This window comes from Cyprinodon variegatus, unplaced genomic scaffold (genome assembly GCF_000732505.1).
Source record: "Cyprinodon variegatus isolate N-32 unplaced genomic scaffold, C_variegatus-1.0 Scaffold345, whole genome shotgun sequence".
Lineage (NCBI taxonomy): Eukaryota > Metazoa > Chordata > Actinopteri > Cyprinodontiformes > Cyprinodontidae > Cyprinodon > Cyprinodon variegatus.
The window spans coordinates 69,698-92,132 of NW_015150798.1; the positions used below are offsets into that span (position 1 = coordinate 69,698).

At 38.0% G+C, this 22,435-nt stretch overlaps 2 protein-coding genes across 16 annotated transcripts in view; one reads left to right on the forward strand and one right to left on the reverse strand.

Moving 5' to 3' along the window:
* axl (AXL receptor tyrosine kinase) overlaps positions 1-19,382 on the forward strand; it is a 35,580-nt gene extending 16,198 nt beyond the window's left edge. Inside the window, exons 8-20 of the mRNA XM_015385643.1 lie at positions 5,510-5,649; positions 6,070-6,214; positions 8,457-8,474; positions 10,369-10,498; positions 10,694-10,785; positions 12,681-12,776; positions 12,916-12,993; positions 13,508-13,600; positions 14,195-14,316; positions 14,812-14,921; positions 15,205-15,364; positions 17,529-17,665; positions 17,876-19,382. Coding sequence (XP_015241129.1) covers positions 5,510-5,649; positions 6,070-6,214; positions 8,457-8,474; positions 10,369-10,498; positions 10,694-10,785; positions 12,681-12,776; positions 12,916-12,993; positions 13,508-13,600; positions 14,195-14,316; positions 14,812-14,921; positions 15,205-15,364; positions 17,529-17,665; positions 17,876-18,326 — 1,772 coding nt within the window. The 3' untranslated portion in view covers positions 18,327-19,382. The remainder of the gene's footprint in view (positions 1-5,509; positions 5,650-6,069; positions 6,215-8,456; positions 8,475-10,368; positions 10,499-10,693; positions 10,786-12,680; positions 12,777-12,915; positions 12,994-13,507; positions 13,601-14,194; positions 14,317-14,811; positions 14,922-15,204; positions 15,365-17,528; positions 17,666-17,875) is intronic.
* Positions 19,383-20,828: 1,446 nt separating this feature from the next.
* Positions 20,829-22,435, reverse strand: part of LOC107091626 (galectin-4-like) — a 5,768-nt gene continuing 4,161 nt past the window's right edge. For 10 of the 15 annotated variants that reach the window (XM_015385655.1, XM_015385650.1, XM_015385652.1 and 7 more), the window contains 3 exons: positions 21,602-21,690; positions 21,365-21,530; positions 20,829-21,286 (listed from right to left, as the gene is read on the reverse strand). In XM_015385655.1, the coding sequence (XP_015241141.1) occupies positions 21,143-21,286; positions 21,365-21,530; positions 21,602-21,690 (399 nt within the window). In that variant the 3' untranslated portion in view covers positions 20,829-21,142. The remainder of the gene's footprint in view (positions 21,287-21,364; positions 21,531-21,601; positions 21,691-22,435) is intronic. The other 5 variants (XM_015385658.1, XM_015385656.1, XM_015385657.1 and 2 more) reach the window with 1 other exon arrangement.

The window sequence follows — 22,435 nt, forward strand, 5'->3', positions numbered from 1 at the left end:
AATTAAAAAAATAAATAAATACTCTGCTGGTTTCTCCTGAAAAACCAGACGTCAGGTCGATTAGCAGTTTGGAACGTGCACCATCCGTTTGCTTTAATTAGGCATCATTAGGAGTTTGAACTCTTTAGTGTTTGCAATAACTGGATCTAGTGATTGATGGTGGTAGGCAAGAATCCAGGTGACATCATGGGTTTGTGTGTTTAACAAACCTTCAATATTTCAATAAAGACTTCTTTATTGAGCTGATTCAGCAGTTTCTGACCTGTTCAGTATCAAAAAAGGTTTGGTGTTTAAAACTCTGTTACCGGTCTGCAGGATTCAGATTTTGTTGGATTTCCTTTTAGCTGATATTTTGGTCATGATCCTCTGTGGTTTCTGGAGAATAGATACAACTATACTGAATATTTCATTGCTTCATAGGACGATACAACAGCACTTTCCAAAAACATTGGCAGCCTCACCAAGAATGTAGTAAAAAGCTTAAACCAAACATTTCTCTTAATAGTTTTATATTTTCGCAGAATAATCCAACATTTAATTCATTTCTAAGTCATTTTTTTTAATTCAGCATGATCAAATGAGTTATAAAAGACATAATATGCGCTACAGTTACTTACAGCCCCACTTATAATACTTTTCAGAAGCATCTTTGACTTTTTTAACACTCTGGACACCTGCCATGAGGGTTAATGTTAGTTAATTGTATGTGATGACAGCCAATACTGTCAGATTCATATCTGAGAGACTGAATGAGTTTATGTTGCTGTGAAATCTGACATGTAAGCAGGAAGTTCTGAAAAAAGAAATAAAAAAAAAGCCTTGCAGCATCTTCCACAATGCTCATATGTTCATCAATATTCTTTAGGGGGTGCCAATAATTTTGCAGGCAATTTGTTAGAATACATGCTTCCACAATAAAAAACTATATTTATTTGATCTTTAGTAGGAATATAATTAAAAAAACAAATAAAGATATATAATGATGCACTTTTTTAAGCTTGTTAAGGGTAATCTGAATTTGATTTCCACGTTGTTTCAAAATGAGATCTGTTAGCCCCTCAAAAATAAAAGATCTCCGTCTGTCTCTTTTACTTGGTCAGTGTTTATAAAAGAAGCCAGACTGCGCCTCTGCCAGGCCAGTTTAATCTGCAAAGCGTTGAGACAGATGACAGGCCACTTTAGGAGAGACAGAGGAGGTGGATGTTGTGGAAAAAAAATAGGGTGGACGTTAAATTCTCCTGAAAGGCTTCAGTGAGTCTCTCACCGCTCGTTCCAAACGGTGATGTTAAGCTGCTGTGTGTTTGACTGTAAAGTGTGGTGGGATTTTTCCATGCCAACTCATGCTGGCTCCATCCACAGTAAAAAAAAAAAAAAAAACGCTGGAAATAGAGGATGCTGGGAAGAGACACAGGGCACATGCGGATGGACGGGGGTTTTCCATATTGGAAGCTGCTTCCGATCATCGAACACTCCAACGCAGCGTTTTTCATTTTCTCATAAACACCCCAAAAAAAGAGAGAAGTAGGACTCATTAAAATTGCTGGTCACAAGCAGGATTTTACACTTTCAGTTCTTTTTTTTTGGAGACAGAAATACAGAAATCTGTGTTTCATTTCAGGGGCTAAGGAAAAAAATAGCTAATGCTATGGTTTCCTGAATAAAAAATGTCTTTGCATTTGTCTCAGTGAGCCACAGAAAAAAAAAAACAAAAAAAAAAAAACACTTCATGCACTTTGAGCGGTGGCCAGGTCACAGATCAGCCACATTTTCCACATCCCTCTCTTTGCTTCAGTCCCTCAGTCCAGGCTGCCTCTCTGCTTTTTCTCTCTTATACAGACTGTCCAAATATGTTCTGCTCTGTCCCCCTAAGATCATCCTACTGCTTCCTCAGTGTTTTAGATTTATGGTTCTCTGCTGCCGTTTCTGTTCTCACATTCATCATCTGTTTCCTGAACTAACTCACCATCATGTTCTTCTGTATGATCTTTTCCTATGCCCTAAAATCTTACAAGTATTGTGCTGAAGTAATAGAGCCCAACAAGATTCTTTCCTCCAAACATTTTTTAGGAGTGCATAGAAAGACGTACAGGGAGAAAAAAGAAGTGGAGTTAGGAACAACAGGGGAATAAAAGTAGGGGGCGCCTTGAGAAAACTGCTATTTTCCCAAAACCCATTTTCTCCCAGGAGGACGACTGAACAGAGGGGATTCAAAACTCTCACACTGAAATTACTTTTTATAAACGATTAGATTCTTCATTGCATTCCTGATCTGCTTGATAATCTAAAACTCTGAATCATAAGAAAACGATTTAACTGGGTAAAGAAATCCAAATGTTTTTTAGTTTGTTTCTGTCCGTACTCCCAAAGGAGGAGTTATAAAATGGCAATTAAACCCAGACAGAATTAGTCTGGAGGTCTGGATGTTTCATCCTGTTTATGCATGTTTTACATTTCAAGAGGAGACAAAATGTCCGGATTTTCCCCCCAAACAGGGCGGTTGTCTGTAGAAGTTGCAGTATTTAAAATTACAATTGTAAGAAATTAACAATGTCTGCTGTGACTCCAGGGTTTCATTAGAGCTCAATTTGTGTTGTCAGCTTAAGTATTTTGCTTGAAAATATGAATCTGATGGCCAAAGGTTGAGGGAAGCTCTGCAGTGTATTACAACTGTCCAACATTTTCTCCATTTAGTGTGTTTTATTGGGTCTTGATGTCTGCTTGATCCACTCTGATACCAGTGCTGCACCGATACCAGTATTGGTATCGGTGTAGCACTAAAATGGTGGTATCCACCTCGGTGAGTACCAACAAATAGGGCACCTATACCATTTTGATGTTCGCTATTGGCCTGCTCCAGACCAATCAGATCAAGCCAATAGCTGCTGGGAAAGCAAACCAGGAGAAGAAAATGTCTGAGGTGTAGAGGTATTTTGTTATAGAAAAGCCGGCAAGTACATTGGTTAATGCAAGATTTGCGACCTGAAAGTTTCGAGAGGTGGAGTTAAACCCCGTAAGTTTCAGTACCTCGAACCTGATCAAACATTTGAATTCGAAACATGTGAACGAACACAAAGAGTTCGAGACTGCCAAGAGAAACCGGAAAGGACAGCAGCAACAAACCCTGTCAGTTTACTTCTTTGGAAAGAACAGTGGGACGAAAAGAGTGAGGCCAAAAGACAGATGTCTGAGAACATCAATTTCAAACGGATGGTATCGGTATCGGCCAATACTGCACAGCCAGGTATCAGTATCAGGGCCAAAAAATAGCATCAGCTCAACAATATCTGATACTAAATAAAACCTAAAAATGAATATTATCAGTCTTCTGTGATAAGCTTTACTCAATTAAAAGGTTTGATTTAATTTTATTATTGTGTCATGCATATACAGTAATATATGCCCAGCCCTAAATGACAACACAGGTTAAATGTATATCATGTATTCCAGACATTATGTACAGACAAAAGAATTGCTATCTTATCCAAATAACCAATTCTTCCAAGCTTTACAAATAAACATCGTCAACTTATAGACATGGCAGTTAAAAAATAATTTAATCTTGTTATAGTCACTTCTCTAAAACAACTTAGGCATTTATTTAAGTATTTCATCCATCAATACAAGTCTAACGTAGTTATACAGAGGACAATACAAAATGAAATGTACGGTACTTCATTTATTTTAAAGTCAGATAACTCGCATAGTCTATCTTCTTCTGGGCTTTGGTTAAATCCTCCAGTTTCTATAGAAGGATTTTAAAAAGGCTTTTGGGAAAAAGGCCTTTTTAAAGTTAATTTTTTTATTATTATTTTTTTACCTTTATTGTAGCAACACATCCAGTTATCCTTAGAAAATAGGAATAAGTAGACAAAGTTTGGTGATTTTTAATTTAGCCTTAGTCCAGTCAGCTGGTACCAGAGCAGAAAGAGCCTCTTCTTGTTCGTCCACTCTTCTTTTCTCTTTCATGGGTTCTTCGTTTTCACTCTGCTCCTCTTCCTTATTCCTTTACTTCTCTTCACTGTTGTGACACAAGTATTACTAAGCTTATTACAGCTCCCCTGGCATTGTTAGGTTTGATCTTTATGCTCAGACCTTTCTGTGCCGATACCCTCTCTCAGCTACATGTGGATTAACTTTAGCTTCTCTGTTGTCTTCTGGGTTTTTATGCATTTAAAGCATGGTTATGTTCTAAAACAATATTCTGAGCCCTTTTCAAAGAGCTCAGTTCAATTCAATGAATTAACTGTAAATCTGCTAAGATGAGGCCATCCATCAAAACTGCCAGGCTGAGGAAAGAGCAAAGGTAACTCTGGAGGAGCTGCAGAGATCTACAGCTCAAGTTGGAAAAATATTTGTGGTGCATTCTTAAAATCTGTTCTTTATGTAAAAATTAGAAAATACCTTAATGAAAGTTTGCAAGGAGCCACTTTATGGACTCGGCTCAGATGTCAGATTAGAGCAAAGCTGAACTTTCTGACCTTGAATTTAAACCCTTTCAGGCAAAAGTTCACTCGAGGTGCAGACTTATTTTTTTAACTGCTTGAACAGTTTTCAAATTAAAAGCTTTGAACCCTTTCCATTTCCTGATTATGTACCTTCATTTGTGTTGGCTTTCATAGGATCCCATTGAAGGATATATTGTATTGTTTTAAAACAAAAAAAAGAAGTTCCAAAACTTTTAGAAATGTCTGCATCTGCCGTTATTCTTTCATTTTTAACGGTTTAGATCTTTTTCCTTGGAGCTAAAAAAGACTCCAAAAAGAGAGAGAAGAAATCTTGGCATCTCTGAGAGAGAAAATGGGATTTGAGGGGACAAAGTAAGGAGGCAGGGAGCGATGACGCAGCGTATAGGTGGAGCCGCGCTGCTCAACCTGACTCAGAGAACACGGCCCACATGTGGAAACAATCAGCTGCCAAACAATCCCAGATAACATCATCCATACTGTAGCCCGGCTAATGTTTCTACAAACTCCCAGTGACTTCACTCATGTGTTTGTGTGAGGGGGTTTTGTTTTTGTTCTTAGAGTCTTCCTCACAAAAACAAAGTGTAGCAGAAGAAACAAATCCAGTTCTTTTGGAGTCTTGTACATGGAGAATCAATCTCATACAGATTCTTCCAGCGTTGCTGCCATGTTTTCCAGAAAGCTTTCCCCTCCTGTTGGGAGGCACTTTCACACAGGAAAAGCAGGCAGGGAAGAGTAAACCAGAGGAGGGGGAAGAGGTCAGGGAGTGGACTTTCCTAATCATGGTACCCTCATGTACCCCTTTGCTTCAGCAGAGCAAAATTCTTCACATTTTCTTCCACTTTATCCCTCCAGATGTTGCACTTACACTCATCCTAAAGGCTTGAAGCTGTGAAAACAAAGCTTGCCGGGTTAACGCCTGGACTCTGTCCACCCGCTGCTGGCTCCTCTTTCACATCAAGCCTCCCCACACCCTGAACTCTACGCTCCACTATCCTGATTAGGATTTTTATGTTGTGGTTTTTTTTTTTTTCCTGATGTTTCAGTGCCAGAGAACCCACCAGCCAATGTGACCGCCAAACCGAATGGTACCGAGGTGCTGTTGACATGGGATGAACCTCCTGGGAAGCTGAACGGAGTGCTGCAGGGATTCATGGTGGAATACAGCATGCTCAACACACAGCAGGTCAGCCTGAAGCAAAACCAAGGGCAGGGTAAAGGCTCCGTGTCACTTTATTGAGAGATTAGCCATTGGTTGACCTTTACATATCAGCATACCTGGTTATAGCTAAGCATCTGTAATAAAACGGTCATAAACACACAATCCATCCCCAAAATACTCTAACTCTCACTGTTGCATGTGAGGAGTTAAACACGATCACAGATGTTGTTTAAATAAAACCTTATCATCAGATTCCTCTTAAAACATCTAACAGGATAATCTGATATATTGAATCTTTTACAGTTTGGCCACAAACAAATTATCCTCCATCTTTGCTCTCACTTTAACCACGAGACATAACAGAATAAAATGAAACTATTAAAGGTTTTAGAATAATAAATGGAGCTTGTCTGTAACCGTCCATCTTCTTTCTCCTGTTCCCAGTTTGTGGTGGATGCTGGACTGGACACAGAGTTTTCCATTAACCTGTCCATCCCTCTGACCAATGTATCGTACCGAGTCTGCGCCTACACCGGGGCGGGGCGGGGACCCTGGAGCCGCGCAGAGACTCTGGTCCTTAATTTTCCCGGTGAGTGATGAGAAATTTCCACTAATAACATGTCCTCTCTGGCTTAAATGTAGCTTTTCTTGTGGACTTGGATAATTTTAAAGCAGCTCATAAGAGACAGGAGGATTTAGAGCTCCATGTATAACACCTGGTCTTCATCATGTCGTCCTTAGTTATTTTACCTCAATATCCAGTTAAAGTATGATAAACTCCACTGAACTGAAAAAAGAAAACAGTTACCGGTATTAATACTTAAGCTTTAAAACATATTCACTCAACCTAGATCCTCCTCACATTATCATACCTATTTATATGTTATTGCCTAATGAAATAAATGTAATTAATTATTTTTAATTGATTATTTCTCCATAACCTAAGAAAGCTCAGTGAAAAACAGCTTTAAATTAAAATCAGGTTATAGATCAGTGTGAAATAATGAGCTAATATAACTGAAATAATATTTTACTAATTCTTGAGCAGATAAAATGATAACTGTTGATCCAAACTGCACCATTGTTGAGTTTAAATATAATTTTTAGAATCCTCAAGGTTTTCTGGAAGCTTTTAAAGATTTTGTGTAGATTTGGATGCTTGTCTCTGCACTTATTTTAACTCCAGTCGTGTTTGGGATCCCAACAAAATGATATCTTTGAGTAAAATATTATGATTCTGCTGCATCTCCTTTGTTCGTACAGTAATAATGAGCAAAACATTTCGCATCTGGATGGACTGTGCTCATTGAGTCTTCACACAGTTTTTCTTCAGGTTTCCTTTTGTATGAAAATATTTCCTAATAGCTAAACTTGAAGGTCTTAAAAAGACAAATCTAATGTAGCAGCAGCCTGCTTTCAGCCAGCTAAAAGGCAGTGTGCAGCCAGAGTGAGCAGTACTATGAGTCCAATGTAAAACCAAATAAGTTAAGAAAACTCAACAATGTTTTTCTATTAATTAGTCATTCTGTATTTAGATTTCATTTTAATCAAAGTTATTTATTGTGCCAGCTTAAAGCATTTTACTCACTATTATTTAAAGTTTTTTAATTTATAAAGTCAAACATTTTTTTTTCAGTTTAAGTTTTATATTCAGTAGTTTCTTTGATTCTGACTTCCAAATCCTACTTCTAGGCCAGATTTGCCATTCAGATCCTTTGGGTATTGCAGCTGTAGGCATAATATTTATTTTATGACACAATGCAATTACCTTTACATTTTAACATTTATTAACCTGTCGCCAAGCAACATTGAAGAGCCCTGATTACACCCAAAAGAAAACTGACTCATGGCGTTGCAGCATAGCCACACCACTTGGCAACCGGTCAGTCATTGGGATTGCATTGTCAAAATCTGCACCGGTACCATCTTAATACAGTTAGGTTGTTCTTTATTAAGTTATTTAATGAAGTTAGGCTCCATGAATGCACAAATAACTTGGATTATTCCAAAAGTTTAAAAATAAAAACAGAACGTGTTGTACTAACTCAACTGATTCAATTATGGATACTTTCAACTTTTTGGTTTACAGTGTGATATCTCTGGCATTTTTAATTAAAAGATGTAAACTATATATATATTTTCTTTTTAAAATCATAACCTAAAACCTTTATGTTTTGGAACCGATAACAACCATTGCTGTGACTGCACACCGATAAAACAGACAAAAGATAAGATATGATGTAAAGATGTGAGGATAATTAAACAGAGCATTGAAATAGGAAGGAAAATGTAATTTCTTGCATACAATTGTAAATAATAATAATAATAATAAAGAACATAAAAAGTGACGCATCATCTTCAGTTAATGAATTACAGCTAATCATCTCCTTAAAACGTAAATATATGTTAATTTTCTTATTGAAAGAATTTTCATGTGTTTTTAAGTCGAAAGTTTTCTTATTTTCCTAATAAAACCACAAAGGTATATATAGTTGGGGTAAATTTAAAAAAAATTCATAATATTTGACATTTTGCTTATATATTTAATTATTCACATTTCCCACAGATCCATACAAATGTGCACAGTTTGTTTAAACATTGATATTTTAAGGTGAATGAGCCTTTAACTCCTAATTCTAAAAAAACGCTGCCATAGAAACCTAGCAGCAATAGACTACAATGTTTTGATAAAGCAGTGAAAATCTGAGGTTTAAAGACATAAAAAAAGTGAAAAACAGTCTACGTTTAAAAGAATAATGTACAACAATTTTTTTTATTGATTTTACTCTTGCATATGAAAATAATCTTTTTATCTTTCTTTTTTTCCACAGAAACAGATAAATTAAAAGGTGAGTAAAGACTCTCTCTGCTGTGACACAAAATGACCGCAGTGTGTTTGTGGAAGTGAGCTCATGATGTTTTTGGCTTCTTTTGTGATCCTCAGAACTTCTCTTTTTCACTCTGTGTCACTGGCTTCTGTCATATGCAATCAAAAAAAAGAGGAAGCAAGGAAGAGAAAATCCAGAATAGAGGATCTTAGAGACAGGAAAGGGAGGAGGGGGTGGGGGGGTGAGGGTGGGGGTTGGCTGAATGGGGAGACGCGTCATAAATATTTATACCAGTCTGAGGCAATGTAGCACCTCTGTTTTCTTTGTCCTGAAGAGCTAGACATCAACAAGAAGAATGGCATAAAAAAGTGAAAAGGAGGCAGTTAAATAGGGGGAGGATGAGAAGAAGGAAGTTCTTCTATTTGTAGTTTTTTTTGGGAGACTGAGAAGGTTTCAGAATGAGTGATGGGATGCCAAGGAAGGAACAGAGAAAAGGAGAGTTGTGTTGGTAGATTTATCTTGGAAGGAGTCATTCCTTCATCACTTTTTCCTGAAACTCTTAAACTGCAATAGAAAACAAACAGGAAGGGTTTTATTGCAAGACCTGAGAAAACACGCTATGTAAACATCAAATAGTCCTTTTTGTTGAATTCCCATGACATATATCATACCTTTATGATATCATGAATGTTATTTCACCTCTTTTAAAACTTTCAAGGATTTGGTTTTTAGGTATTTATCAGTTGACAAAATAAAACATTTTCTTTTAGAGCTTCAACCAGAGTGGATTTTAAACTCCAAGGCTGAAAAGTGGCAGATTTATCTGCCTGCCGATACTAAGCACGCTAAAACCATAGATGTCCTTTCAAAGTCCAGTGTCTTATCCAGAATAGAAAGATTATAAAACACACAACTAAAAACCAAGAATTGAATTCATAACTTTCTGCTTTTAGCTTATGTTCTTTGTTAGAATTGATTTTTATGTTTTTTTTTTGTTTTTTTCATTTTTTGCATTGAACTTTTAATTATATTCCTCTCTTTTTGTTAGTTGGTTTGAGGTAAAGGGTTTAGAACACTAAAACCTGTACAGATGTGTCTTTGTTATCCCTCTCCAGTTGGAACATCTGAGCATGTCCAAGCTTCAGCCATCTTGCTTTTGATTTGAAGTAGCCATTCTTTATTATTCCTTCTACCTTATCCAATATACCAGAAGCACCACTTGAACTTTTTTTCTAACTGGCATAAAAAAGAACAATTTTGTGCAAATTCTGTTTACATGATCTACATAAAAAACATGATAACACAATTTTTAAAAAGTCCAAAGAAAAACTTTTTTTTTTTTAACATAAACCTATAAAACCGATCCTAACAGTAGGTTATGTTTACATGTCAGGAAAAGATAAATACTTCCAGCTGTTTACTGTACTTTCACCTAAACTCTGAATAGCACAAGTTACTCATAGTGGGTGGAGCTGCCAGAGAGTGTACTTTTGTAAGAGTAGGAATACTCTAACGAGAATATGACTGTAGTAAAAAAAAGAATGGCTAGGTGTAACTACTCCAAGATATATATATTTTTCTAAAATGTACTGTGGTAAATGTAACTAGTTACTACCCACCTCAGATAGGTAGACATTTTACCAGCATATGAGAGAAGACACATTTAAAGGAGGTTCTTGCAACAGTGAACCAATCAAGAACAAGACAAACAAATCCATCTCTCTTTTGTTGTCTGTTTTCTCAAAGCAGCTAATTCTACTATAATTATCACGTGCAGGGATGCCTCTAAAACTTGCAGGGAAAAACTAGCTCTCCAGGATGGAGACCCAGAGCAGATTAAATTTGACCCCTAGGGCTCAATCTGACAAACATGATGGACTGAGATCAATGCCCGTCTTCCATTCATTTCTTCCAGGTCCATCAAATCCTAAAGCCTTTTCCTGGCACTGGTGGTACGTGGTGATGGCCATTACTGGCGCTGTGGCCCTCGCCGTGCTCCTGGCTGTTTATGTGGCCAAGCTACGGCGCAAAGAGACACGATTTGGGTGCGTAGGTTTGTTTGTCCTTCTTGTGGGTGGAAGGGAGGGGCCCAGCCACTCGGCCAAACCATAAATGTTCTCAGTCCTTCCAGACCTAATGCTACTTATTTTCTGAGTCATTTTGTGCATCATGCAGCCCCGCTCTCGGGATTGTTTACAACATTGCCCGACAACATCCGTTTTGTTTTTGTGCATTTACAGGGAGGCATTTGAGCCCATGATGGAGCGAGGGCAGCTGGTGGTTAGGTACCGCGCTCGCCGCAGCTACAGCCGCAGGCCGCTAGAAGCAACATGTGAGTTCTCCTACCTGCACCTGAATGTCACCAAACCAGGAACAGATACTTTCAGCTGCATGCCTGGACCTGCATTGCTGCAAGGAGTAGAAATGCTTCCTCTGCTCTTAAAATACTGGCTCAGCGAGAATAATTTCTCCTCAGGCTACACAGTGGCAGCTCTGTTCTCCATGCTAAAAGACAAAAAAAAGGCCTCCATAGTTTATCTGGATGATCAAACAGCCAAGAGTTGATTCCATCCCTGCAGCTGTGTTAACAAGCTGTAAGTGTTTAGTAAGCTTATATGCTCCACGGCAACCCTCCTGTTAGATTGAAACCTTCTACAGTTAAGCTGCATTTAAATGATATAAATAAAAGTGAAATTTAAAGACTTGGGAGATGTAAAGATCAAGGAGATCCAGCGACATCAGGAAGCAATCTGATGTGATGCAGGTCTCCAAGGGGGGGTCTTAATAACAGAAGAGCTTGTCATCAAGCGAGGAAAAGAGTGCTTTTGCATTGCTTTGTTTGCTGTCACCAGTCTGGAGTCTTCCTTTGAAACGCTGCATCAATTACAGAGATACAAAGCTGAAAATACAGACTCAGATTTCACCCAGCTGGGTCACATTCAAGTCCCGACATTGTCCCCTGCTGTGCACAGAATATTTGTTATGGTCCTCATGAGCAAGTCCCAGCTTGCCGGTCCAACAAAGATGCCAAGATAAACCTGAAAAAACTGCAGAAAAGCCTATCAGGAAGTGAAATGAGACAAGCTAGGAGGATGAGATGAGGTATTTCATATGAGTGATATAATAAAAAGGAAGGCTTGGATTAATGGATTTGGGCTGGATTTTCTCCACTGACGCTGTCCAGAAGTTCCGGCCAGTTTTTCAGGACATAGTCAGATCCTGACGTTCTGGTTCTTGCCTTTATCGGGCCGCAGCCGGACATACCAGCATGAGTTGTAACATGCCTTTGGACTAAACGCATTTTTTCGTCCAACTTGAGGCAGATTGCTGTGTAGCAGCAGCTGCAGGCCATCTCAGAGGCTGTTGTTGTCCTGTCACATTCTGGTCCGAAGTAGAAGAAATGAAAAATAATGACTGCTCAGTGACAGCCCATCTGCAGGAAGCATTTCAGCACACATGGAATAATAACCTTTTTTTATATATTTGAACTTATTTTTCTCACCAATATTTCAGCAGCTTCAGTCCTTATTAGAAACTCTTTTTAAATAGTTCTACTTAAACTTTCTATAAAGAAAATTAAAGAACAAATCTTCGGGAAAAACAAAATAAAATAATTGCAGTGTAAAATAAAAATAACACACTGCAACTCATACTAATTTGTATTATAATTACATTCAGTCTACGAAAAGATGAGTCTTTGAGAAATCAACATTTTATTCAGAATTAAAGCAATTAACTGAAACCACACTTGATTTCGATCTGGGGTCATAACAGCAAAAAAAAAGGGGGGGAACTGAAAGAAGCAGAAAAAAGTCACAACCACAAAGGGAAATATGGATGCTAATCAACAAGATAAAATGTGGTGTTGCAGGTCTATGTCTACGTTAGAGATTTAAAACAATATATCAGTGTTATTTACTGCAGGTTCTGAATTCAAAAAGAATCCAAAGATTAAGAGTAGCACATAGTTATGTCTATTTGGAAAAACAATTAGTCAAATTTATCAAATATTTATCCTAGAATTGCAAGAACAAATCTACCATTTGTTCTTGCAATGCAACCTTGGTTAGATAAGTTATTCATGAAGCACCTTAAGGCTCCTAAATGAAGGTGAAAAAAGCTGTCTGATCCTATTGTAGCTGCATTGTTGCACATATCTGCTGTTTTTCCTCCAAACAGCCCTTAAAGCACCAGTGACATTTTTTTTTGTCTGTTTCTTCTCTGCAGTAAACAGTTTGGGTATCAGTGATGAGCTGAAACAGAAGCTGCAAGATGTGATGGTGGACAGACATAAGCTCACTCTGGGAAAGACTCTGGGAGAAGGTGAGCTTTTCCTGTCTGCTTCTATTTTACTGCTGTGGTTGTATTTCAGTGTAAACTAAGGTTGTAATGATGTAATCTCCATTCCATTAGAATTCAAATCATGCTGGTTGTCATATGGTTTGCTCTTTTTTATGTCCAGGGGAGTTTGGCTCTGTGATGGAGGGTCTGCTGAATCAGGAGGAGGCTGTTCTCAAGGTGGCTGTCAAGACTATGAAGAGTGAGTGAACGATGAAATAAATCATCATCCCGCTTCATGAATCCAACCATTTTAGTCAAAAAAAAAAACAACAACAAAAGGATAAAGGTTGGTGGGAGTGTTGGCCTAATGGGTTAGAGCAGTGCGCTTGTGCTCTGAGAAGGTTGCAAGCACCCAGTTCGATCCCTACAGCCTGCACTCAGGGTTCCTGAGCAAAACCCTTAACTCCACACTGCTCCCTGGGCGCCACACAATGGCAGCCAACTGCTCCCCAAGGGGATGGGTTAAATGCAGAGACTGAATCTCCCCATTGTCGGACAATAAAGGAATTTACATAATGAAATTACCAATATTATATTTATTACCAATATTTATGTTTGCTGAAGAAACCTGTCACAGAAAATGGAGTTAGACATTAAAACAGTTTTTAAAAAGTAATTATGTAGTCTCAGCATTGAGGGGTAAAACAGCTCCACCCTCATGGGATTTTATTGACCTACAAAGTGACCTAACCTGTAAATGATCACTTCTCCAGTTGCGATCTGCACTCGCTCAGAGATGGAGGACTTCCTGCGTGAGGCTGCCTGCATGAAGGAGTTTGATCACCCCAACGTCATGAGGCTCCTGGGTAAGTCAGTCAATAACCTGCAGGATGCACATATGAGAAAAAACAATGTGTGCAAATGTTGCTGTGTAGTGGAAGTAGTAATACCAATGTGTGTGTATCTTTATTGAAATTACAGCTAGAGAAAAAAAAAAGGAGAAATTACATCCGTTTAAAACTAGTTGACATTTTAGAGGTAATAAGAAAAAGTGGAAAATGTGACCTGCCACATTCTTGGCTTTACAAAAATCTGACTTTACTTTTCAAAGAAGTGATCTCTTCCAGTGAGGTGTGCTTAATGCATTACTAATATCCAATACATTTTCTAAGCAAATCAAGCAACATTAACTTTGAATTAAAAAAAAATACAAATAGATTCAGGCATTTTTACATATCTATGAATTGAATCTATATCATTTCATTAAGAACTTGGGGGGGGGGGGGGGGTTCACTTGCAATTCCTTTCAATGTTAAGTATGGATTTTAAAAAATCTAATCAATGTGTTCTTGTGAATAATTGCACAGTTCAGACCTTATTATTTTCAAATTATGTGCACATCCTATTTAAAACAGCAAGTGTTCAGACTAAATTATCTGTTGTTTTTTTTTTTATCTCAGGTGTGTGTCTGCAGACCGTGGAGAGCGAAGGTTACCCGTCACCTGTGGTTATCCTCCCGTATATGAAGCACGGGGATTTGCACAGCTATCTGCTGTACTCCAGGCTAGGAGACTGTCCTGTGGTAAGCCTGAAAACAAAACACCAAAAACACAGAGTCAGCAACACACAACCGCTCACAGTTTCACACACTTTATGGTTTTAAGTTCACATGAATGTCAGCAAAACAGGATCCAGAGTTAAACATAGTTGTAAAGCATTTCTTAAATAAGCCTCCAATTATTCCTCCTTTGGCAGGAAAAAGTACCCTGAAACACTGAATGCTTTGGCATTATCCGCGTGTTAAAACCCCTGGAGGGGTGTGCTGAGAAACATAAACTTTAATCAAAGCAAGACTCACACACAATGTCGAAATAGTCTTGAGGTTTGCCAACTTTTAAAAACAGTCACACAATGCAGCTGAGAGCTGTTGTTCCCATAGGAGGAGGGAGTCTGGAAAATCAATTCTTGCTAATAACTTGTTAAAAAAAGATGGATACTGGCGCCCTCTATTGTTCAAAGATGAAATCACAGCTGTGATAAATCTGTGAATGAACCATCCTCCCTGTGTGTCCTGTAGTACCTACCATCACAGATGCTGGTCAAGTTCATGGCCGACATTGCCAGAGGGATGGAGTACCTCAGCAGCAAGAACTTCATCCACAGAGACCTGGCTGCACGCAACTGCATGTAAGCAGAACCGCTTCCTCCGCTTATGTACTCTTTCAGTTCCCACAGGCTGCCTTGTTTGCACTTTCCCTTTCTTGTTGCTGCCAGCAAGCAGGGGTTATAAATGGTCCTATAAATAAAAGTAAAACTGTTTAAACTTTTCCTAATGCAGAGAAAAATCTCTCAGCTGCAAAAAACCCCCATAATATTTAATAAAGGCTAAAACAAAGACGTGTGTATTTTTAGAGAACTCCCACCCCTCTGTTGAAGCTAAGTGTTTCCTTTTTCTCTCTCACGCTCTTAGGTTAAATGAGAACATGAACGTGTCTGTGGCCGACTTTGGCCTTTCCAAGAAGATCTACAACGGCGATTACTACAGACAGGGACGGATCTCCAAGATGCCTGTTAAATGGATTGCAATTGAAAGCTTAGCAGACCGCGTCTACACCACCAAGAGTGATGTGGTTAGTACCTGTGGAGACTGACTCATTGTGTTTCCTTATTCGTGTGTTTATATCACTCACAATGTTGGGGGGAAAAAAGGCTCGTAACCCCAAGATAATATAGCTGGATGTAAAAACTGTATCCCTTTTTCAAAGAACCAGAAAAAGATCCCTATGGATTTATTCTATAGTAAAACACCAGGATGAAAATTATGTAAAAAATATAACTAAAAGCTGGATGATGTGGAGTTAATATGAGCAGTCAGTGGTAAAAAGCTGCCAGGGAGAAAGTAAGACATCATCTATGGGTAGCAGAGCTAAAGACCAGAGAGATTAGCATCCAAAATGATATTTAATCTCAAAACCTTCCTTTGATTCAGTGCAGCTACTTTTACCTCTCCTCACATTGACACAACACATTTTGTGCTCCCATGCCTATTTACACCATGTCAAACAAAATAAAAAAAAAACATAAAAGCAAGCTGCATTTTCTTTTTATGGTCCCTCCTTACACACCCATCTCATCAGTGGAGAGTGGGTTTTTTTTCATGACATAAGAAAATGACAGATTTTTGTTTAATTAGTGTTAAGTCACAAAATATTTGATGCTATGGTCTACTTATTGTAAATAGCTTTTTGGAAAATTCTGAGTTATAAGGTAAACTATTTCATATTTATGCATTTAGCTTTGTTATCATAAGATCAAGCGCCTTTGAATTAGGGGAAGTTTTGTGTTTTAGGTTTGGTTTTGTGCCTGTGCTATGTCAGATAAGCATACTCCACTAGACCAGCATACTGTACCCATAGTCAATACCCCTTTATCCCTTTAGTTTTGTATGAAAAAAAAATTAAACTACGTCAACGGGCATGTATCCCTTATTCCCAAGTTATTGAATTACTTACTTTTTGGTGTTTTTTGAAGCGTATGGCAATTTGACCTTTAATTTCTCTTTTTTTTACATGACCAAAGGGATAGACGCCCATTGAGGTAGATTAAAGTCTATTTTTCTTACAAAACTAAATGGATGAACGCAGATCTGATGGCTTGCATATGCATATTGACTATGGTTATGCTGGTCTGATGGGGTATGCTGATCTGACAGAACACCACCAAACAAAGCAGAAATGCACTTTGATAAATCAGCTGTTACATGTGTAAATCGTAGCATCAAACCAGCTTGACAGCAGCCAGTCAGGAGAGAGATTTCTGTGTTGGTCCTCAGTAAATAAGCAAACTTTCCCATATGTTGTTGATTCTGTTATTTTAGATTTAATAGTAAAGTTAAAATGGAAATTCAGCAGAACATGCCAGTTTAGAGCATGTTAGAAGACTGCAAAACATGATCATTCCGTAACAATGAGGTTCTCAAAACATAAAGGTTATTTATAACTAAGTTAATATTAAAAAAAAAAAATCAATCACAACATCTGTATTGATTTGCTCTATAGAGAATGATGCCATACAGTATTTATTGTGACTCTACACTTGATATAAAGGTAATATTAATGTTAGTAGCTAAGGTTTCCTAAGCAGCCACTGTAATAGCATTTAATTTATCAGTTTAATCATTCACTAATTAAATAGTTTGCAAGACAAACTTCAAGCATGTTTTCCTTGTATGTGTATTCAACAGCATAAATCTAAATACACATAAACATAAAGTATACGCATCAAATTAAACCTCAGTATTCAAACATTTTCTCACCATATCTTTAAAATACTGTTCATCATTTGTGCCAGTAATACATACTTACACATACTGTTCAGCTGTCGGATATTTAGGATGTACAGAAAGGAGATGAGCTTTGTAGTATCATTTAGTTTTCTCAGAAACATTAATCACTGCTATCAGAAAAGCAATGTTGGAGCATAAAGTGAAATATGGTGGAATGTGTTGTGACCAAATCTCTGGGACAGATGTCAGCTGTGGCAGGTGGTAACTTCATTTCAAGCATACTTCAGGGGCCTCAGTGTTCCTGCTCATAAGAATTACATGCTGATATGTGAATTATGGACATTTTTCTGCACTGGTTGTGCAAACGAGGATGTCCAAAATCCATACATGTGCACGGCTGTAACTCTCTTGTATAGTTTTAGGTGCGAATTCTTGTCTGACATGTGTGCATTACAGCTTTCTGACCTTTTCTCTGTGTGTTTCTCTCTCCTGTTTTCTGTTTTTCATAGTGGTCGTTTGGAGTCACCATGTGGGAAATAGCCACACGAGGCCAGACGCCTTATCCAGGGGTGGAAAACAGCGAGATTTATGACTACTTAAGACAAGGAAACCGTCTCAAACAACCTCCAGACTGTTTGGACTCTATGTGAGTTTTCACTTATTTAAAGTTCTGTTAAGAAAAACTATATACTGTATATTTGTGTATGTGTATATACAGTATATATATATTTGTGTGTGTATATATTTTTATGTGTTTTTTGTTTAGTTTTTTTAAAGAAAAATAAGAACTTCCTCAGATAACAGGAAGTGTATATGTCAGGCCAACCAATAACTAAGGCTTCTTTCTGATCTGCAGCTATTCTCTAATGTTCTCATGCTGGCTTCTGAGCCCCAAGGATCGTCCATCTTTTGAGACACTGCGCTGCGAGCTGGAAAAAGCCCTCGAGGATCTTCCAGACCCTCAGGACCCTGATGAGATACTATATGTCAACATGGATGAATCTCCTGTAGAGCTTGGAGCCGTCGGGGGCCGAGATCCTATTAGATCATCGCCTCTCTTCCGAAAAGGATTTGAATCTGTGACTACCGTGGAAGTCCACGAGCGCAGCCGATACGTCCTCTGTCCACGACATGAGACCACTCGAACCCTGTCCGACTCCCTGGAGAGCCTGGACATGCCTGTTTCATCCTCAACAGCCACGCTGCCTCTACAGCCGTCCTGCCGCACCACTCCTAACCACACCCCCACTCCCACTTTGGAGCTGCTGGAGGACAGGGAATCGACCAGCAGGATGCCTTGGCAGTAGCTGATCCACTGTTGAACGTTAGGGGCGGGTCGCTGCCACACGTGTCCCAAACCCAAACTCCCTACAACCTCTGACTGCAAGACACTTTGTGCTTCACCACACATATTTTGCACAAATGTATCACCGGTCTCCAAGCAAGTAACAGTTTGGGATGATTTTTCTCACTAAGAACCTGTTTTGACGATGAGCACATTTCTAAGTGAGTTTGAAACAGCTGCCTCTGCTTCACCCTGAAGGAGACTTTTGCCGACCATAGACTGCATGTGAAGCTTGTGGTTTTATGCTGCAGATCAAACATTCAAAGAAAATGAAATTACGCCTCTTTTGCAATAGCAGCACATTTCCAACTGCAGACATGCTGGAAAGTGACTTTGAAAACAAAACAACAAACTCTTTGTGAAACCAGCTGACACTGCCAGAACGAAGTGATGGACAACTGACTTTTATCCATTTGTTCAATGTTCTTATCTTTATTCTTTAAGGTATTTTTATAGCATATCTCTTGAATGTTGTTTCGTTTTTTTTTTTTTACATCGCTGTGGGTACTACCAGGTACAATCCCAGATACATCAAACAACCTGCAGAGAATAGCAACAGCCATCCAATATAACTCTTCCAAACATTTTTCCCCTCTTAGATTTTGTCCTCAAACTTGAAGGTACATTTGGGGTTGTTATGTGGTTGCCCAATGCAAAGGACAGTAAAAAAATAAAAATCAAAAAGCTTAAATTAATCAAAACCAAAGTCCAAACTGAAAACTAACTTTTTTTCTGCAGATGCAGTTGCAGTGTATTTGGTTTGAAATCTTCAACAGATTTTATTTAAGTCTGAGAAGAAAACAAATAAATCATCCCTGTTCTTGGTTATCGGCCTGCTAAAATGAGTCAGATCCTTGAAATCCAGCATTAAAGCGCTGCCACAGGTTTTCTATTATATTTAGTGAAGTATTCTGACCAAGTTATTCTAGCATCATTATGCTTTGATATAAACCATTCAACAGGAGCTCTGGCGTTATGTTCTGGACCTTCGTCCTGCTGTAATTAACTGTATTCCCATTAAAAACTAGCACATTCCATGTCACTACCAAAGAAAGGTCTCTCCTGAGCATAATGCTGCCACTACCATGTTTTACCATATTGAGGCTGATATGCAGTGCATGTTTTCACTGTAAATAATTTTGTAGTATGTAAGCCCAGAGTTCAGTTTTAGTTTTAGGAGTACGTTCGCTTTCCACATATTTGCTGTTTACCTAAGCTGCTGTTGGTGAATATGAAACGTCTTGCAGCGTTCTTTCAATAATGATTTTCAAGTCGCACCTTTTTTTATTAAGGGCTAATGTATGGACTGCAGGACTAGCAGTTGTCCGTCCCACAGATAAAAACTATGCATCATTTTTCTGTTATTTCCCTATTATGTACTTGTTTTTTGGTCCGCTATTTACAACTCTAAAATGCATTGAAGTTTCTGGTTGTAATGTAGCAAATGCTGAAAAAAATTCAAGAATAAAATTATGAGGAGCTGCATTTAAAAAAAGAAGACGAACCTTGAAGTGTTTTAAATTAGAACCTGATCTGTTACAAGTTTTACTGTCAGTTCTGCAATGAGCCATTGACCAAGCATCCGATCTACATTTTGTTTCCAAAACTCAGGAAGTAGGGCTTCTAAACTAAAAGGCTGAGACAAACTGCTTAAACTTCCAAGGGACTGATAAGAGGTACAGATCAACCGAGAGATGATGGATTAAAAAATCCTCATTTTAGTTTTGGTCTCAAACACAGTGTTTTTATACAGATTTCTTTTTTATTTTGATGTTATTTTTTTGTATTTGTTCCAACTTTTGCACTAATGATTGATTTTGATGGTTTTGTAAAATATTTCTCTGCCCTTAAGGAAGATGGTTCATGGCAGGATTTGCATGTTATTGATGCCAGAGAACAAACACTGTGGGTCACCATGCAGACCTTTCTGGGTTGTCTGACAAGTAAAAGACTTTCAAATCATGAAGGGATGTCACCCAGATGCCCTGAGGATGTTAACTAGTGTTGCAACACGTGTGCACTTATATTTCTATGTATCCATGTATATAAACAGTAATTATATAAATGTATGCCTTAGTCGTTCAATAAGTCATCAGAATAGATGTTCTGGCACATTTTGGGAGAAGAAATAGCGCTGTCTTTTTTGTTAGAATTAAAGGTACTTTTAAATCAGTGTATAGTTTTACTGCAGAATGTTAGGATACATTTTGCTTCATTTCCTTTTTTTTGTTTTTTTGTAATACATCTGGTATGGTTTACACAGTGTGAGGTTTAGAAAAAGGTGCTGAAAATAAGATTCACTTCCTGTTTCTTGTGTACATGGAGTTTTTTTTTTTTCAGTTAAACTTCCTGCAGCAATAATTGAAACCATTTCTTCCTCATTATCCTAATGTCAGCCTTAAAAGAGAGGATTACACAACTTTCACAAGTGCCTTTAAATAAGAGCCAGTATTTTGCATTTTGATGAATATGTGTTTATTCTATTGGTGTTTTTACATTTTAAGGATTTTATACAATAACTTCTTTGATATTGTCAATATTTGAGAATCTTTTCTACAGTATTTTTGCATAAGAAATGAATAAATTCAAAGACACATTCTTTTGCTGAACGTTAATCCTGGTGATTTATTCTCATTTGTTCTGAAGAATTGGAATGTTTACTAAGTAGCTGCAAACTGAAAAATAAAACAGCAAGTAAAAATAACCTGAGGTGACATAGACTGTAAAATGAAAGCATAATGTGACATAAAGAAGGACGGTGCATAGATAATGAGCGGATCAGAAGTGGATGTAGGAGATCTGAACTTCTCCCTCTATCTCCAGCTTGTCGATCTCATTGAAGGAGATTCTGTGAGAGAAGTCGAACAAGTGCTGCCCGTTCACAAACACCTTGAACCTCTGGTTCCCGCAGCGAATGGACATCTGAGTGTCAGACAGAAAACTTATCAGAGAATGCATCAGAACACAAAGTAAACCTAGAGGGATGGCTATGTTGCTTACATCAAAGTACTGTCCCTCTACGAAGGGATTTGTGGTGAGTTCTCTCTCCTCCTTGCCCCACTTCTCTGCTATCCTGGTGTTTCGCACCACAACACCTTCCTTCACTCTGGGGTTCATGTGGAAGGCGATGTCTCTGGATCTGCTCACCACTAAATTGAACCCCATCCTGGAAAACCAAGATTCTGTCAGAGCCCAGTTATCTGAATGACTTGGCCACCCCTACTAATGAGCACAGACCTCTTTGCTGCATAGGGTACCATGCCCCTGATGATGATGGTCCTCTTAGGGCACATCCCTCCTGGGATCATAGCGTAGTAGGGCACAGTCTTAAAGATAAGACAGTTATCTTATATAACATGCATGGCCTTTGCTTCATAAAAATATACATTTTACAATATCATGAATTTCAAAATAATAGTCTTTTTTTTTTTTACAACTGAGATAAATTCATGAGTTAAAGAGTATGCTGTAATTTTCTTAATGCAAACAATGCAGTACTTGCATGAATGCTTCTACTACCCACCTATGCAAGGATAAACTGTGTTAAAAATCTAAAAGAAAAAAAGAATGTTTCCTTCATACTTTATATTGTAACTTTTAACTGTTTGGTCATGAGCTGCACAGTGTCAGACAACTGTTGTGATATAACTAGGAAGAAGGTTCTAGGTAAGAACTCCAGCCTGTGTTTTTTTTCTACATGGAGTTGGCATCTTCTCCCTGTGTGGTAGATGTTCTATCCAGATATTATAACTTCCTGTTAAAGTCCAAAGTATATGATGTTTCACATTGTTTTAAGGAATCTCAGAGTTATGTAGTTCACACTTGACCAGTCAAAGTCCTTTAGATGTTGGCTTTAGTATGAATCCGACTTGATTTTTCTTAACCATCCTTTAATTCAAGCAATATTTTCTTAATGTGCTTAAACTGCAAACAGAATCACAGGGGGTGTGCTCACTTTCTATAATCTTGCAAGAAAACAGTAGCAAACTTGTACGAGTCTTTTCTTACAAGAATGTATAAATTTAAATGTTAAAGTCTTGATGGGATGGGTCCCTGGGGTAAGAGTTATGT